Source organism: Eutrigla gurnardus (genome assembly GCF_963514095.1).
Source record: "Eutrigla gurnardus genome assembly, chromosome: 7".
Taxonomy (NCBI): domain Eukaryota; kingdom Metazoa; phylum Chordata; class Actinopteri; order Perciformes; family Triglidae; genus Eutrigla; species Eutrigla gurnardus.
Window position 1 is genome coordinate 12,135,778 of NC_139921.1, and position 17,967 is coordinate 12,153,744.

General features: G+C 39.0%; 1 protein-coding gene across 1 annotated transcript; it reads left to right on the forward strand.

The window, feature by feature from the left end:
• The first annotated feature begins 3,759 nt into the window (after window positions 1-3,759).
• Window positions 3,760-7,007, forward strand: LOC311015998 (uncharacterized protein). The gene is made up of 4 exons (XM_084013444.1): window positions 3,760-4,795; window positions 5,190-5,357; window positions 5,771-5,866; window positions 6,655-7,007. The coding sequence occupies exons 1-4, from the start codon at window positions 3,788-3,790 to the stop codon at window positions 6,970-6,972; spliced, it is 1,590 nt and encodes a 529-aa protein (XP_083869570.1). The 5' UTR covers window positions 3,760-3,787; the 3' UTR covers window positions 6,973-7,007.
• The last annotated feature ends 10,960 nt before the right edge of the window (window positions 7,008-17,967 follow it).

The following is a 17,967-nucleotide window of genomic DNA, read 5'->3' on the forward strand; positions in this document are numbered from 1 at the left end:
GCTTTTCGCCGCTAATGCACGTGCGTACTGTGAGTATACTCATTTCAATATGTGTCCGCATTACACAGTCAAAAACGTTGTCGAGCTGTGTATATGTGTGTGCTGGCGTGAAACGTACAATGCTAAACAAAATAATGTGAGTGTATCATGACGCTAACCAGGCCTGTGTTTATTTTCTTCGTAGGCTCAACTGTGTGGTTGTGAGATCAAGTCCTTTGAACAGTTCAGGTAGGATGTATTATGAAATAGTGTTATTAACAGTTGGTTTTATTTTGTGTTACCACAGTCGTTCTTTTGCCATTTATTTAAATGTTTTTTTTTATCTGACTTTAACTGTGGGGTCCACAGAGAAAAAATTGATCACTTGAACCCTTTAGTAATACTTTGTTAAAAACAAAAACATCAACTACAGAAATTGTAGATCTATAAGCACCCAACTTTGATGCTTTGCTTGTTAATAACTAGCTTGCTCATATTTTTACATTTTCATTTTTACTATAATTAGTGTACATTGAATGTTTTTGATAGATTTGGAAACTTTTTTTATCTATACTTTCTAAATTTCATGTATCATTATGCATTATTTTAAAAATATTTTTGAACATTAATAAATCATCTTTGTGCGCATGTTGTGTACAGATATCAGACTACAAAGAGTGCTACTAAGCGTTTCACCATCAGACAGGTGCCAATAGGTGAGTTTTTAAATTGTGTACTAATTTGAATTTAAAAAAAAGTAGACTTCCTGTATTATTCACAATGTTTAGATTTTTTGGAGCAGAACAGATTTAACTGGTTGGCATAATTAATTGCCCCCTCATTCAAATTTTTACACACATATTAACTTGTACAAATTAAATTTTTGAATAGCAAAAAGTGCAAAACAGGGCTGAACTGGTTTAGACTTGAATTGAAAATATTTTAATTGCAGGGTGAAGTTGGCCCAATGGAGTGGAAGTGCAAGTTGTGTTCTGCATCTTCAAATACCCGGGGACAATTATTTTGGCACTATACTGTACTGCACAGTCAATATTCAAGAGTGTCCCCCCTGCCATGTCTCTATGACAGTTGCATTTGTACTTTTCCATCATTCGAAGCGATGAAAGCTCATCTGTCAAGATCTCATAATGATTCATGTAGAGTAGATGCAACTGAAGGAGCATGTGGTTTTTTTACATGTCCTTTGTGTAACTTCAAGCAGCCCTTTTCTGAGGAAATTCTATTTTGTCATTTGAGAAGTCATTTACGAAGTCATGAGATGGTAGCGTGCCCATTCAAGAACTGTAATTACAGAACAAATAGCTACTCAGCGTTTAATGCACACAAAAGTCGAAAACATGGTGGTGATTCAGACTTTGGTGAATGTGTTGCATTGGCAGACAATGATAGTGCCCCAGTTGTAGTTGCAGCAGAAAGTCTTGGGGAACCTACTGAAAGTGCAGGGTCTGTGGACACATTTGATCTCGATGAGGTAAACAGTCAGTGTGACACAGACACTTTGAGAGCCCAGTTGAACCATAACTTGGCATCATTATTCCTAAAGATGCAATCTATTCTTCATGTATCTGACATGGCATCTCAGGAAATAGTGGAACATTTGACTCAGATATTTTCCTTGTCCCAACCGATACTCAAACATGACATTAGAGAGGTCTTACTGAGTCATGACATCACTGCCAGTGAAACACTTCTAAATGAGGTTGTAGGTACTATTATGGACAGTAATGTTATTGTCAGTGCAACAGCCAAGGGGAAGCAGTTATCCTCAACCAAGAGAAGGAAAACCTTCATCGAAAAGAATTACCCTGTGGTAAAGCCTGTACAGTATCTGCTACAGCCAGGACACACAGCAGTGCATGTTCCCATTCTTGAGATGATACAACAAATCTTCAATCATACAGATATTCTGGACAAAATTAAAGAAATGAAAGGGGCACAAAACGGTCATTATGTAAGCCACCAAGATGGTTTGTACTTCAAAGAGAACACATTCTTGTCTTCAGATGAGTTAAAGATAACACTAATTTTGTACATTGATGATCTGGAAATAGCCAATCCACTTGGCACATCACGCAAAATACACAAAATCTGTTCAGTATACTGGATGCTTGCTGATCTTCCCAGTAAATACCGATCAGCCCTGCATGTGATTCAACTTGCAGCTTTATGTAAAGTGGCTGACATACAGGCATTTGGCTATGAAAAAGCACTTGGTCCTTTGTTGAGAGACCTCCATACCCTTGAACAAGATGGGGTATTCATTGAGTCTATTGGTAAGGTAGTTCAAGGAACAGTCATGTGTGTGGTGTCTGACAATCTTGCAGCCCATGATTTGGCAGGCTTTTCAAAGTCTTTTAGAGCAGAATATTTTTGCAGATTCTGCACAGCGACACAAGCTAAACTTCAGACTCATGAAGTTGCAAGTAGCGAGTTCAGTCTTAGGACAAAGGACAGCCATAATAGTGATGTGCATGCTGTAATGCATGGGGATGGTCAGAGTCAGAATGGTGTTCGGGCAGATTGTGTCCTGAGCCAGCATCTAGAGCATTTTCATACCGTCACTGGCTTTCCACCTGATGCCCTCCACGATCTTTTTGAGGGCATTGTGCCCGTAGAGCTTGCCCTGTGTATTGGAGTGATGATCCGTCGCAAATACTTCACCCTTGAATATTTGAACGAGAGAATTCTGTCATTTCCATACAAGCTTGACAAACCTCATAAAATACCACAGACCTTTGCTGTAAAGAAAAGCATTGGTGGTAATGGCCATGAAAATGCCACATTGCTTAGACTGCTCCCTTTGATTATTGGGAGTGCAGTTCCTGAAGAGGATGAAGCATGGACTGTGCTAATGGACTTAAAAGAGGTAGTAGAGTTATCGCTGTGCTCAGAATTCACAGAGGAGTCCATTCAGTATTTACAGTCCAAGATACAGGATCATAGAGATATGCTGAAAGAAACCTTTCCAGATTTCAAACTCCGTCCTAAGCATCACTTCGTTGAACACTATCCTGACCTTGTACGCCTTTTTGGGCCCCTTGTACACTTGTGGACAATGAGGTTTGAGGGTAAACACCGTTTTTTCAAGAGAGTTGTACATGACACACAGAACTTTAAAAATGTGTTAAAAACACTTGCAGACAGGCATCAATACATGGTAGCATACCACCTCAGTACCTCAAGATTCTTCAGACCTCACCAGCAGACATCAAATGTCTCTTCCGTACAGGTATCAATGCTTCCAAATGTTGCCAAGACATACATTGAACAAATAACAGCAAGCAATGTTATTTACAGCACATCAAAGGTCTGCATTGATGGAACTGATTATGATGTAGGAATATTTTTGTCTGTGGGACAAGAGGGGGGACTGCCTAATTACTGTAGAATTGAACAGGTTCTCCTGGTTAACAGTAGTGTTGTCTTTCTTTGCCAAGAGCACACATCACACTACATTGAACACCTGAGATCTTACGAACTTTTCCCAAACAATCTGGCTGTTCATACCCCATCAGAGCTAAATGACAAAACACCTCTCTGTGCTTACAACATAGATGGAAGATTGCTCTTGACACCCAAACGTTTCATATTATTACACTGAAGATTTGTTGAAGCAGGTAAACAGCTGACTACAACATTTTCTTGGAGCTGTGCAGACCAGTGTGTCGATGAATAAACTGCTCACTCCAGCAGCTGGCCTTCCATACGTCCCATCGTGGTGTCCCAGTGTTTGTGTGAACCATTAGGTATGCAGACATTTATATGTTGTGTGTCACCTTCACTCTCCATGGACATTAATGTTTTTTTGTCTTTTAGGAACCAAAAGATGGCTGCTGCCCAGAAGCATGTGCTGCGTGTGTATGTTGCACGAGACACTGCCCTGAAACTTTCTTTACTTGAACGACCAAAGTCAGTGGAGGAGCTGAAAGAGATGATGCAAGAGAGGTTCAAGCCGAGACTGGATGGGGACTTTAGCCTGCACTATGAAGATCCAGACTTTGATGGTGATCTTTGTCTTCTTGTGGACATCCAGGAGTTACCAGAGAAGGGTACATTGAGAGTTGTCAGGCCTGAAGGTGACACCTCATCTACTGCATCTTCTGACACAGACATACTCCCACATGTACCTGCGTTACAGCGCCAGAAAAGTTGGCCTGATCACTTTGTTGTTCCTGGTTTTGGTTATGAAATGGGACATATACTAGAAGAAGGAAATCGTGTTTATGAAGAATCAGGAAAATTGCTGAAGTTAAAGAGGTCACAGAAGAGTGAAATCCTTAAAAAAATGGCAGAAACGATCTACAGTTTTAAACCATACCCACATGAAAAGGAATTGGCAATGGCTGCTCAAGCTTTGATTACAGCTCATCCATGTCTCAGAATGACGGCTGGTGAAGACGGGGAGTTGGGATGGAAACGTCACATAGGGTACAAGATTGCGTCTTACCGTAACAATCTGGCCAAAGCTGGGGTTGCAGAAGTAGCCATCAACACAGGGAGGCGGAGCCGAAACAACCCCAACAATGATCACCCCCATCACAACATAAAGAAAGCTCGAAAAGCTGAGGTCAACTACATCATTAACCTACCGAAGGATCAAACCCCAGCCACTCAGGAAACGATGAGAGAAGAAATCGTACATGAAGTCGAAAAGACTGAGAGAAACCAATTAGTCATAGGCAAGCTCATGAACACAACCTATGCCCTTCGTCGCCAAGAAATTGTTGGAGCTCTTGTAGCTCCACAGGTGAGAGACGTCGTGGACAGATGGCCAGCCCTACTTATGGAGTCACAGGTAAAAATAATAATAATCTTTTATTATTTTACTGTTCACCCTGTTGAGAGCAATTAAGCAATATGTGTATTTAGCATGTCCACTTTGAACATGATTGATTTTTCCAATAAAAATTCTAAATTTTCAAAAAGTTCACCAAAAAGCAAATGGCAGATGTAAGTTGACAACACATCATGCTGTGACATATTTTAGCCATTTACAGTAAACAAAGTACACAGAGGTTTATTATTTTAATTTCCTTTAGATAACACTTTCTATTTTGAGTTCTTGGTTGTGACTTACCCGTAATATGATTGCCCCTGGTTTTTCTACCTGCCAACTGAAAACTTAAATACATTCACAATTCTGTTCCTAATTCATCTTTACATTTCTGTGTAATTCTGTCCATGTACAGGTGTTTGCAGAGTTCCACCGAATCAACAACGTTAACCTGCGCAATCAGTTCTACAAGGAGCTGGACAGACACACGCCTAAACTCATCACCTTGTTCAGAGACAAAGCCACCAAGACTGGCAAGATAGCAGAGGAACTAGCCAAGCTCATGAGGATTTATGACCTTCAGGTGAATTTTTAACTTTGCATCATTCAGAAACTTGATTATTAACAGATTGTTTGAAGACAACTGTCAAAAGCCATAGTCATCTCATCAGTGATAGACGTCTTGACAAGATGTATTCTATCAGAAAGAAAAAAGATGGTCATCAGCTTCAATTGAAAAAGTTACTGTTTTCGTCAAATTTGATTTACAATTTTAAGTTTTTTCCTTTTGTGAGTTTTAAAAGTATTTACAATAGAAAGTTATTAATTTGAAAAATGTTTTACTGAAGAAATAGTGACTCAAAATACTGAATCTACCATCTATAGCAATGACCACCATCAGAATATGGAGCTATTTCACACTTTGATTCTTTTTTTTAAGTGTTTGCTCTGCATTTGTGTAATTGCTTTTGTAATGGATATTTTTTGTCCATCTAGGAACAATGTGATGCAAATATGAGACGGGCCCTTGTCCTTCGTGCACTTCCTGTGTACCTGCGTGAAGATGCCTCCAAGTTCTTCAGGACCTGTAATGTAAGTGTACTGACCTCACTATCAATACCTTTTTGCCTAGCTATTCAGTCAGCTTAAACATATGACATCACTCAAAGAACTCTAGGAGAACCAGGGGGTATTACAGAAAGCAGGTTATGTGAAAACTCAGAGTGAACCCTGAGATGAGGGAAACTCTGAATTATCCATTCCAGAGTGCCATTCCAGAAAGGAGGCTCAACGAACTCTGAGCCTTACCCTGAACTCTAAATTGACTTACCCTGTGAAGTGAAACTCTGAGTACTGGTTTCTACTGTGCCGTACTTCAACTGGCAACATAACAGAAAATGTCTGCTTCACAGTATCGGAGCTCCATTGATGGTGGCTTTTTACTAGTAATCAGGCACGAGCTCAACTCAGACTTAACTTACTCAGAGTCAACTTACCTAACTCAGATCAGCTGGAACTGAAAACTCAGTTTCACTTCACAGGGTAAGTCAACTCAGAGTTCAGGGTTAGGCTCAGAGTTTGTTGAACTTCCTTTCTGGAATATTCTGGAAGTTTACTTAAGTTGTTGCTCTGCAAACTGACATGTAGAAATTACATAAATGAAAAGGTAAGTATAAAGCATTCCACTAAATAAAAATTATGCTAACAGATAGGTGTGAAACTAACATAAGATATAAGCATATGTAAAGAAAATAGTTTAAACATGTAGCTTAGTTGCTGTCTAAGTGCAAAGTGCTAAGTGACAATAATGTCTAGACATCATTCGCATGATTTGTATCCTTGAGAGCTGAACTCATTCTTGTATTATTTGTGTTTTGTAGTCAGCAGATGGTCTAGACCTCACTGACACTCCGGTGGCTCTCCTGATAGTCGTCACGGATGATACCACTGATGCGACCCTCTTCAGCCCTGAGAGCATCTGTATTATCGTGGAGGATGAAAAACTTGTGAGTGGTCCCACAAATCTGGCTGACTCATTTCTCCTGCTCTTTGGATACGTCTATGCACTAGACCTACAGTACCCAAAGAATCTTGAGCTTACATTCACATTTATCCAAAAAGTTGTGATGTGTCTTGAGGACAACAAACCACTGAAAGGGCGTCTCCTGACGCTGAAGAATGATTTGTTCAATGAGTGAATCACTCAGAATGGACTATTTGTTGAGCTGAGTATTGAGGACGTTTTTTTATCGTTTGCCTCTTCTACCTCAGATTTAAGATGTGACTCTGTTTGCCTCTTCTACCTCAGATTTAAGATGCGACTCTGTTTGCCGCTTCTACCTCAGATTTTAGATGTGACGCTGTTTGTCTCTTCTACCTCAGATTTAAGATGCGACTCTGTTTGCCGCTTCTACCTCAGATTTTAGATGTGACGCTGTTTGTCTCTTCTACCTCCGATTTAAGATGCGACTCTGTTTGCCGCTTCTACCTCAGATTTTAGATGTGACGCTGTTTGTCTCTTCTACCTCAGATTTAAGATGCGACTCTGTTTGCCGCTTCTACCTCAGATTTTAGATGTGACGCTGTTTGTCTCTTCTACCTCAGATTTTAGATGTGACGCTGTTTGTCTCTTCTACCTCAGATTTAAGATGCAACTCTGTTTACCTCTTCTACCTCAGATTTAATACATTGATTGACATAAATATTGTTTGTACTGAATGTTCAATTCATGCAGTATACATGTTTAATGTTCGGTTGCCTAATGAATACCTTGATGCACTACCTTGATGTTGCCAGTACGGCACAGTAGACACCAGCACTTTATTTGAATATTTTATTTTAAAAATGTGAGTTGCAGCCTTCAAGGTACAGTAAGTGCCAAAACGTTTTCAAACCGTGTTAAATGGCTCCACATTCTAATAGTTGTCATTGCTTTTGAGGATGGATTATAATCTTATTGAATTTTAACATGAATACTTTGAGTATTTATCATAATATTTACTGAATAATGTGAGATGGAGACCCAAATACTGAATCTACCCTCTGTAGCAATGACCCCTATCAGAATATGGAACGATTTAACACTTAATGTACTTTAAAACACATTTTGTTTTGCTGGAGTCATTTTCTTTTTCCTTTTGTTTTAATTTATGACAAGCACTTCGTTTTGACTGAGGTGATTTGATTTGTGCCTTTTAAAAAGCACATTGTGTTGAATAAAAATAGTTGTTAAATTGTCACTGTGGTGTCACTTTCATGTTTTCTAACATTAGCTGATTATAATTGTGTAGTGGGCAAACATCAGTATTTCAGTTTAGAATTAATTTTGAGTGCATGTACCCCAGATTATGAGTTGAAGAATATTGAAGATTTTGAGTGTATTTCCCACATTATATGAGTTGAAGAATATTGAAAATTTTGAGTGTATTTTCCACATTATATGAGTTGGAAAATATAAAAAAATTTGAGTGTATTTCCCACATTATATGAGCTGAAAAACATTGTAAATTTTGAGTGTATTTCCCACATTATATGAGTTGAAAAATATTGAAAATTTTGAGTGAATTACTCCCTAATTATAAGTTGAGGAAAATTAATATCTGTAAGATACCATTTAAATAATTTAAGGCAACTGCAAATATAATTTTTATTTTATGTAAACTTAAAACATTTAAAAACATCACTAAAATATTTTTGTGTAATTTGTTACAAAATAATTTTTAAGTTCTGTGTACTTATTAGGGTTTACAGTGAGGTTTAATGTGGGGAAAAGGCTGTAATAGCTGTTTCACGCAGGGAAGAGGCTTTTAAGCTGTTATTTGCAGGTACCATGCGTTTTAACCACTATTGCAGTGTCAGTTGTCAAATAAGCTGCATTCTTCAATGTCCCACCGAGATCAACACATTTAAGTCATAAAAGCACTCTGGAGTGGATATTCTTTCGTTTAGGTGTGAATCCAGTGACTTTGAACACAAAACGGCGTTTAAACATCAAATAAGTGCAAAACAATGGTTTTACAAGTTTAATGTGGGGAAAAGGCTGTAATAGCTGTTTCACGCAGGGAAGAGGCTTTTAAGCTGTTATTGGCAGGTACCATGCGTTTTAACCACTATTGCAGTGTCAGTTGTCAAATAAGCTGCATTCTTCAATGTCCCACCGAGATCAACACATTTAAGTCATAGAAGCACTCTGGAGTGGATATTCTTTCGTTTAGGTGTGAATCCAGTGTCTTTGAACACAAAATGGCGTCTAAACATCAAATAAGTGCAAAACAATGGTTTTACAAGTTTAATGTGGGGAAAAGGCTGTAATAGCTGTTTCATGCAGGGAAGAGGCTTTTAAGCTGTTATTTGCAGGTACCATGCGTTTTAACCACTATTGCAGTGTCAGTTGTCAAATAAGCTGCATTCTTCAATGTCCCACCGAGATCAACACATTTAAGTCATAAAAGCACTCTGGAGTGGATATTCTTTCGTTTAGGTGTGAATCCAGTGACTTTGAACACAAAAGGGCGTTTAAACATCAAATAAGTGCAAAACAATGGTTTTACAAGTTTAATGTGGGAAAAAGGCTGTAATAGCTGTTTCACGCAGGGAAGAGGCTTTTAAGCTGTTATTTGCAGGTACCATGCGTTTTAACCACTATTGCAGTGTCAGTTGTCAAATAAGCTGCATTCTTCAATGTCCCACCGAGATCAACACATTTAAGTCATAAAAGCACTCTGGAGTGGATATTCTTTCGTTTCAGTGTAAATCCAGTGTCTTTGAACACAAAACGGAGTATAAACATCAAATAAGTGCAAAACAATGGTTTTACAAGTTTAATGTGGGGAAAAGGCTGTAATAGCTGTTTCAGGCAGGGAAGAGGCTTTTAAGCTGTTATTTGCAGGTACCATGCGTTTTAACCACTATTGCAGTGTCAGTTGTCAAATAAGCTGCATTCTTCAATGTCCCACCGAGATCAACACATTTAAGTCATAAAAGCACTCTGGAGTGGATATTCTTTCGTTTAGGTGTGAATCCAGTGACTTTGATCACAAAATGGCGTCTAAACATCAAATAAGTGCAAAACAATGGTTTTACAAGTTTAATGTGGGGAAAAGGCTGTAATAGCTGTTTCAGGCAGGGAAGAGGCTTTTAAGCTGTTATTTGCAGGTACCATGCGTTTTAACCACTATTGCAGTGTCAGTTGTCAAATAAGCTGCATTCTTCAATGTCCCACCGAGATCAACACATTTAAGTCATAAAAGCACTCTGGAGTGGATATTCTTTCGTTTAGGTGTGAATCCAGTGACTTTGAACACAAAACGGCGTTTAAACATCAAATAAGTGCAAAACAATGGTTTTACAAGTTTAATGTGGGGAAAAGGCTGTAATAGCTGTTTCAGGCAGGGAAGAGGCTTTTTTAAGCTGTTATTTGCAGGTACCATGCGTTTTAACCACTATTGCAGTGTCAGTTGTCAAATAAGCTGCATTCTTCAATGTCCCACCGAGATCAACACATTTAAGTCATTGAAGCACTCTGGAGTGGATATTCTTTCGTTTAGGTGTGAATCCAGTGTCTTTGAAGACAAAACGGAGTCTAAACATCAAATAAGTGCAAAACAATGGATTTACAAGTTTTATGTGGGGAAAATGCTGTAATAGCTGTTTCACGCAGGGAAGTGGCTTTTAAGCTGTTATTTGCAGGTACCATGCGTTTTAACCACTATTGCAGTGTCAGTTGTCAAATAAGCTGCATTCTTCAATGTCCCACCGAGATCAACACATTTAAGTCATTGAAGCACTCTGGAGTGGATATTCTTTCGTTTAGGTGTGAATCCAGTGTCTTTGAACACAAAATGGCGTCTAAACATCAAATAAGTGCAAAACAATGGTTTTACAAGTTTAATGTGGGGAAAAGGCTGTAATAGCTGTTTCACGCAGGGAAGAGGCTTTTAAGCTGTTATTTGCAGGTACCATGCGTTTTAACCACTATTGCAGTGTCAGTTGTCAAATAAGCTGCATTCTTCAATGTCCCACCGAGATCAACACATTTAAGTCAGTGAAGCACTCTGGAGTGGATATTCTTTCGTTTAGGTGTGAATCCAGTGTCTTTGAACACAAAATGGCGTCTAAACATCAAATAAGTGCAAAACAATGGTTTTACAAGTTTAATGTGGGGAAAAGGCTGTAATAGCTGTTTCACGCAGGGAACAGGCTTTTAAGCTGTTATTTGCAGGTACCATGCGTTTTAACCACTATTGCAGTGTCAGTTGTCAAATAAGCTGCATTCTTCAATGTCCCACCGAGATCAACACATTTAAGTCATAAAAGCACTCTGGAGTGGATATTCTTTCGTTTAGGTGTGAATCCAGTGACTTTGAACACAAAATGGCGTCTAAACATCAAATAAGTGCAAAACAATGGTTTTACAAGTTTAATGTGGGGAAAAGGCTGTAATAGCTGTTTCACGCAGGGAAGAGGCTTTTAAGCTGTTATTTGCAGGTACCATGCGTTTTAACCACTATTGCAGTGTCAGTTGTCAAATAAGCTGCATTCTTCAATGTCCCACCGAGATCAACACATTTAAGTCATTGAAGCACTCTGGAGTGGATATTCTTTCGTTTAGGTGTGAATCCAGTGTCTTTGAACACAAAATGGCGTCTAAACATCAAATAAGTGCAAAACAATGGTTTTACAAGTTTAATGTGGGGAAAAGGCTGTAATAGCTGTTTCACGCAGGGAAGAGGCTTTTAAGCTGTTATTTGCAGGTACCATGCGTTTTAACCACTATTGCAGTGTCAGTTGTCAAATAAGCTGCATTCTTCAATGTCCCACCGAGATCAACACATTTAAGTCAGTGAAGCACTCTGGAGTGGATATTCTTTCGTTTAGGTGTGAATCCAGTGTCTTTGAACACAAAATGGCGTCTAAACATCAAATAAGTGCAAAACAATGGTTTTACAAGTTTAATGTGGGGAAAAGGCTGTAATAGCTGTTTCACGCAGGGAACAGGCTTTTAAGCTGTTATTTGCAGGTACCATGCGTTTTAACCACTATTGCAGTGTCAGTTGTCAAATAAGCTGCATTCTTCAATGTCCCACCGAGATCAACACATTTAAGTCATAAAAGCACTCTGGAGTGGATATTCTTTCGTTTAGGTGTGAATCCAGTGACTTTGAACACAAAATGGCGTCTAAACATCAAATAAGTGCAAAACAATGGTTTTACAAGTTTAATGTGGGGAAAAGGCTGTAATAGCTGTTTCACGCAGGGAAGAGGCTTTTAAGCTGTTATTTGCAGGTACCATGCGTTTTAACCACTATTGCAGTGTCAGTTGTCAAATAAGCTGCATTCTTCAATGTCCCCTCGAGATCAACACATTTAAGTCATTGAAGCACTCTGGAGTGGATATTCTTTCGTTTAGGTGTGAATCCAGTGTCTTTGAACACAAAGTGGCGTCTAAACATCAAATAAGTGCAAAACAATGGTTTTACAAGTTTAATGTGGGGAAAAGGCTGTAATAGCTGTTTCACGCAGGGAAGAGGCTTTTAAGCTGTTATTTGCAGGTACCATGCGTTTTAACCACTATTGCAGTGTCAGTTGTCAAATAAGCTGCATCCTTCAATGTCCCACCGAGATCAACACCTTTAAGTCATAAAAGCACTCTGGAGTGGATATTCTTTCGTTTAGGTGTGAATCCAGTGACTTTGAACACAAAATGGCGTCTAAACATCAAATAAGTGCAAAACAATGGTTTTACAAGTTTAATGTGGGGAAAAGGCTGTAATAGCTGTTTCACGCAGGGAAGAGGCTTTTAAGCTGTTATTTGCAGGTACCATGCGTTTTAACCACTATTGCAGTGTCAGTTGTCAAATAAGCTGCATTCTTCAATGTCCCCTCGAGATCAACACATTTAAGTCATTGAAGCACTCTGGAGTGGATATTCTTTCGTTTAGGTGTGAATCCAGTGTCTTTGAACACAAAGTGGCGTCTAAACATCAAATAAGTGCAAAACAATGGTTTTACAAGTTTAATGTGGGGAAAAGGCTGTAATAGCTGTTTCACGCAGGGAAGAGGCTTTTAAGCTGTTATTTGCAGGTACCATGCGTTTTAACCACTATTGCAGTGTCAGTTGTCAAATAAGCTGCATCCTTCAATGTCCCACCGAGATCAACACCTTTAAGTCATAAAAGCACTCTGGAGTGGATATTCTTTCGTTTAGGTGTGAATCCAGTGTCTTTGAACACAAAATGGCGTCTAAACATCAAATAAGTGCAAAACAATGGTTTTACAAGTTTAATGTGGGGAAAAGGCTGTAATAGCTGTTTCACGCAGGGAAGAGGCTTTTAAGCTGTTATTTGCAGGTACCATGCGTTTTAACCACTATTGCAGTGTCAGTTGTCAAATAAGCTGCATTCTTCAATGTCCCCTCGAGATCAACACATTTAAGTCATTGAAGCACTCTGGAGTGGATATTCTTTCGTTTAGGTGTGAATCCAGTGTCTTTGAACACAAAGTGGCGTCTAAACATCAAATAAGTGCAAAACAATGGTTTTACAAGTTTAATGTGGGGAAAAGGCTGTAATAGCTGTTTCACGCAGGGAAGAGGCTTTTAAGCTGTTATTTGCAGGTACCATGCGTTTTAACCACTATTGCAGTGTCAGTTGTCAAATAAGCTGCATCCTTCAATGTCCCACCGAGATCAACACCTTTAAGTCATAAAAGCACTCTGGAGTGGATATTCTTTCGTTTAGGTGTGAATCCAGTGTCTTTGAACACAAAATGGCGTCTAAACATCAAATAAGTGCAAAACAATGGTTATACAGGTTTAATGTGGGGAAAAGGCTGTAATAGCTGTTTCACGCAGGGAAGAGGCTTTTAAGCTGTTATTTGCAGGTACCATGCGTTTTAACCACTATTGCAGTGTCAGTTGTCAAATAAGCTGCATTCTTCAATGTCCCACCAAGATCAACACATTTAACTCATAGAAGCACTCTGGAGTGGATATTCTTTCGTTTAGGTGTGAATCCAGTGTCTTCGAACACAAAATGGCGTCTAAACATCAAATAAGTGCAAAACAATGGTTACACAGGTTTAATGTGGGGAAAAGGCTGTAATAGCTGTTTCACGCAGGGAAGAGGCTTTTAAGCTGTTATTTGCAGGTACCATGCGTTTTAACCACTATTGCAGTGTCAGTTGTCAAATAAGCTGCATTCTTCAATGTCCCACCGAGATCAACACATTTAAGTCATAGAAGCACTCTGGAGTGGATATTCTTTCGTTTAGGTGTGAATCCAGTGTCTTTGAACACAAAATGGCGTCTAAACATCAAATAAGTGCAAAACAATGGTTATACAGGTTTAATGTGGGGAAAAGGCTGTAACAGCCGTTTCACGCAGGGAAGAGGCTTTTAAGCTGTTATTTGCAGGTACCATGCGTTTTAACCACTATTGCAGTGTCAGTTGTCAAATAAGCTGCATTCTTCAATGTCCCACCGAGATCAACACATTTAAGTCATAGAAGCACTCTGTAGTGGATATTCTTTCGTTTAGGTGTGAATCCAGTGTCTTTGAACACAAAATGGCGTCTAAACATCAAATAAGTGCAAAACAATGGTTTTACTAGTTTAATGTGGGGAAAAGGCTGTAATAGCTGTTTCATGCAGGGAAGAGGCTTTTAAGCTGTTATTTGCAGGTACCATGCGTTTTAACCACTATTGCAGTGTCAGTTGTCAAATAAGCTGCATTCTTCAATGTCCCACCGAGATCAACACCTTTAAGTCATAAAAGCACTCTGGAGTGGATATTCTTTCGTTTAGGTGTGAATCCAGTGTCTTTGAACACAAAATGGCGTCTAAACATCAAATAAGTGCAAAACAATGGTTATACAGGTTTAATGTGGGGAAAAGGCTGTAATAGCTGTTTCACGCAGGGAAGAGGCTTTTAAGCTGTTATTTGCAGGTACCATGCGTTTTAACCACTATTGCAGTGTCAGTTGTCAAATAAGCTGCATTCTTCAATGTCCCACCAAGATCAACACATTTAACTCATAGAAGCACTCTGGAGTGGATATTCTTTCGTTTAGGTGTGAATCCAGTGTCTTCGAACACAAAATGGCGTCTAAACATCAAATAAGTGCAAAACAATGGTTACACAGGTTTAATGTGGGGAAAAGGCTGTAATAGCTGTTTCACGCAGGGAAGAGGCTTTTAAGCTGTTATTTGCAGGTACCATGCGTTTTAACCACTATTGCAGTGTCAGTTGTCAAATAAGCTGCATTCTTCAATGTCCCACCGAGATCAACACATTTAAGTCATAGAAGCACTCTGGAGTGGATATTCTTTCGTTTAGGTGTGAATCCAGTGTCTTTGAACACAAAATGGCGTCTAAACATCAAATAAGTGCAAAACAATGGTTATACAGGTTTAATGTGGGGAAAAGGCTGTAACAGCCGTTTCACGCAGGGAAGAGGCTTTTAAGCTGTTATTTGCAGGTACCATGCGTTTTAACCACTATTGCAGTGTCAGTTGTCAAATAAGCTGCATTCTTCAATGTCCCACCGAGATCAACACATTTAAGTCATAGAAGCATGGAAATCTTTCGTTTAGGTGTGAATCCAGTGACTTTGAACACAAAACGGCGTTTAAACATCAAATAAGTGCAAAACAATGGTTTTACAAGTTTAATGTGGGGAAAAGGCTGTAATAGCTGTTTCACGCAGGGAAGAGGCTTTTAAGCTGTTATTTGCAGGTACCATGCGTTTTAACCACTATTGCAGTGTCAGTTGTCAAATAAGCTGCATTCTTCAATGTCCCACCGAGATCAACACATTTAAGTCATAGAAGCACTCTGGAGTGGATATTCTTTCGTTTAGGTGTGAATCCAGTGTCTTTGAACACAAAATGGCGTCTAAACATCAAATAAGTGCAAAACAATGGTTATACAGGTTTAATGTGGGGAAAAGGCTGTAATAGCTGTTTCAGGCAGGGAAGAGGCTTTTAAGCTGTTATTTGCAGGTACCATGCGTTTTAACCACTATTGCAGTGTCAGTTGTCAAATAAGCTGCATTCTTCAATGTCCCACCGAGATCAACACATTTAAGTCATAGAAGCACTCTGGAGTGGATATTCTTTCGTTTATGTGTATATCCAGTGTCTTTGAACACAAAATGGCGTCTAAACATCAAATAAGTGCAAAACAATGATTATACAGGTTTAATGTGGTGAAAAGGCTGTAATAGCTGTTTCAGGCAGGGAAGAGGCTTTTAAGCTGTTATTTGCAGGTACCATGCGTTTTAAAGACTTTTGCAGTGTCAGTTGTCAAATAAGCTGCATTCTTCAATGTCCCACCGAGATCAACACATTTAAGTCATAGAAGCACTCTGGAGTGGATATTCTTTCGTTTAGGTGTGAATCCAGTGTCTTTGAACACAAAATGGCGTCTAAACATCAAATAAGTGCAAAACAATGGTTTTACAAGTTTAATGTGGGGAAAAGGCTGTAATAGCTGTTTCAGGCAGGGAAGAGGCTTTTAAGCTGTTATTTGCAGGTACCATGCGTTTTAACCACTATTGCAGTGTCAGTTGTCAAATAAGCTGCATTCTTCAATGTCCCACCGAGATCAACACATTTAAGTCATAAAAGCACTCTGGAGTGGATATTCTTTCGTTTCAGTGTAAATCCAGTGTCTTTGAACACAAAACGGAGTCTAAACATCAAATAAGTGCAAAACAATGGTTTTACAAGTTTAATGTGGGGAAAAGGCTGTAATAGCTGTTTCACGCAGGGAAGAGGCTTTTAAGCTGTTATTTGCAGGTACCATGCGTTTTAACCACTATTGCAGTGTCAGTTGTCAAATAAGCTGCATTCTTCAATGTCCCACCGAGATCAACACATTTAAGTCATAGAAGCACTCTGGAGTGGATATTCTTTCGTTTAGGTGTGAATCCAGTGTCTTTGAACACAAAATGGCGTCTAAACATCAAATAAGTGCAAAACAATGGTTATACAGGTTTAATGTGGGGAAAAGGCTGTAATAGCTGTTTCACGCAGGGAAGAGGCTTTTAAGCTGTTATTTGCAGGTACCATGCGTTTTAACCACTATTGCAGTGTCAGTTGTCAAATAAGCTGCATTCTTCAATGTCCCACCAAGATCAACACATTTAAGTCATAGAAGCACTCTGGAGTGGATATTCTTTCGTTTAGGTGTGAATCCAGTGTCTTTGAACACAAAATGGCGTCTAAACATCAAATAAGTGCAAAACATACAAGTTTAATGTGGGAAAAAGGCTGTAATAGCTGTTTCAGGCAGGGAAGAGGCTTTTAAGCTGTTATTTGCAGGTACCATGCGTTTTAACCACTATTGCAGTGTCAGTTGTCAAATAAGCTGCATTCTTCAATGTCCCACCGAGATCAACACATTTAAGTCATAGAAGCACTCTGGAGTGGATATTCTTTCGTTTATGTGTATATCCAGTGTCTTTGAACACAAAATGGCGTCTAAACATCAAATAAGTGCAAAACAATGATTATACAGGTTTAATGTGGGGAAAAGGCTGTAATAGCTGTTTCACGCAGGGAAGAGGCTTTTAAGCTGTTATTTGCAGGTACCATGCGTTTTAAAGACTTTTGCAGTGTCAGTTGTCAAATAAGCTGCATTCTTCAATGTCCCACCGAGATCAACACATTTAAGTCATAGAAGCACTCTGGAGTGGATATTCTTTCGTTTAGGTGTGAATCCAGTGTCTTTGAACACAAAATGGCGTCTAAACATCAAATAAGTGCAAAACAATGGTTTTACAAGTTTAATGTGGGGAAAAGGCTGTAATAGCTGTTTCAGGCAGGGAAGAGGCTTTTAAGCTGTTATTTGCAGGTACCATGCGTTTTAACCACTATTGCAGTGTCAGTTGTCAAATAAGCTGCATTCTTCAATGTCCCACCGAGATCAACACATTTAAGTCATAAAAGCACTCTGGAGTGGATATTCTTTCGTTTCAGTGTAAATCCAGTGTCTTTGAACACAAAACGGAGTCTAAACATCAAATAAGTGCAAAACAATGGTTTTACAAGTTTAATGTGGGGAAAAGGCTGTAATAGCTGTTTCACGCAGGGAAGAGGCTTTTAAGCTGTTATTTGCAGGTACCATGCGTTTTAACCACTATTGCAGTGTCAGTTGTCAAATAAGCTGCATTCTTCAATGTCCCACCGAGAT

Excerpts from the sequence above, each read along its gene's own strand:
- LOC311015998 (XM_084013444.1), top strand. The coding sequence starts at position 3,788 with ATGGACATTAATGTTTTTTTGTCTTTTAGGAACCAAAAGATGGCTGCT. Across the intron at positions 4,796-5,189 it reads CCCTACTTATGGAGTCACAG|GTGTTTGCAGAGTTCCACCG; the intron begins GTAAAAATAATA and ends GTCCATGTACAG. Across the intron at positions 5,867-6,654 it reads AGTTCTTCAGGACCTGTAAT|TCAGCAGATGGTCTAGACCT; the intron begins GTAAGTGTACTG and ends TGTGTTTTGTAG.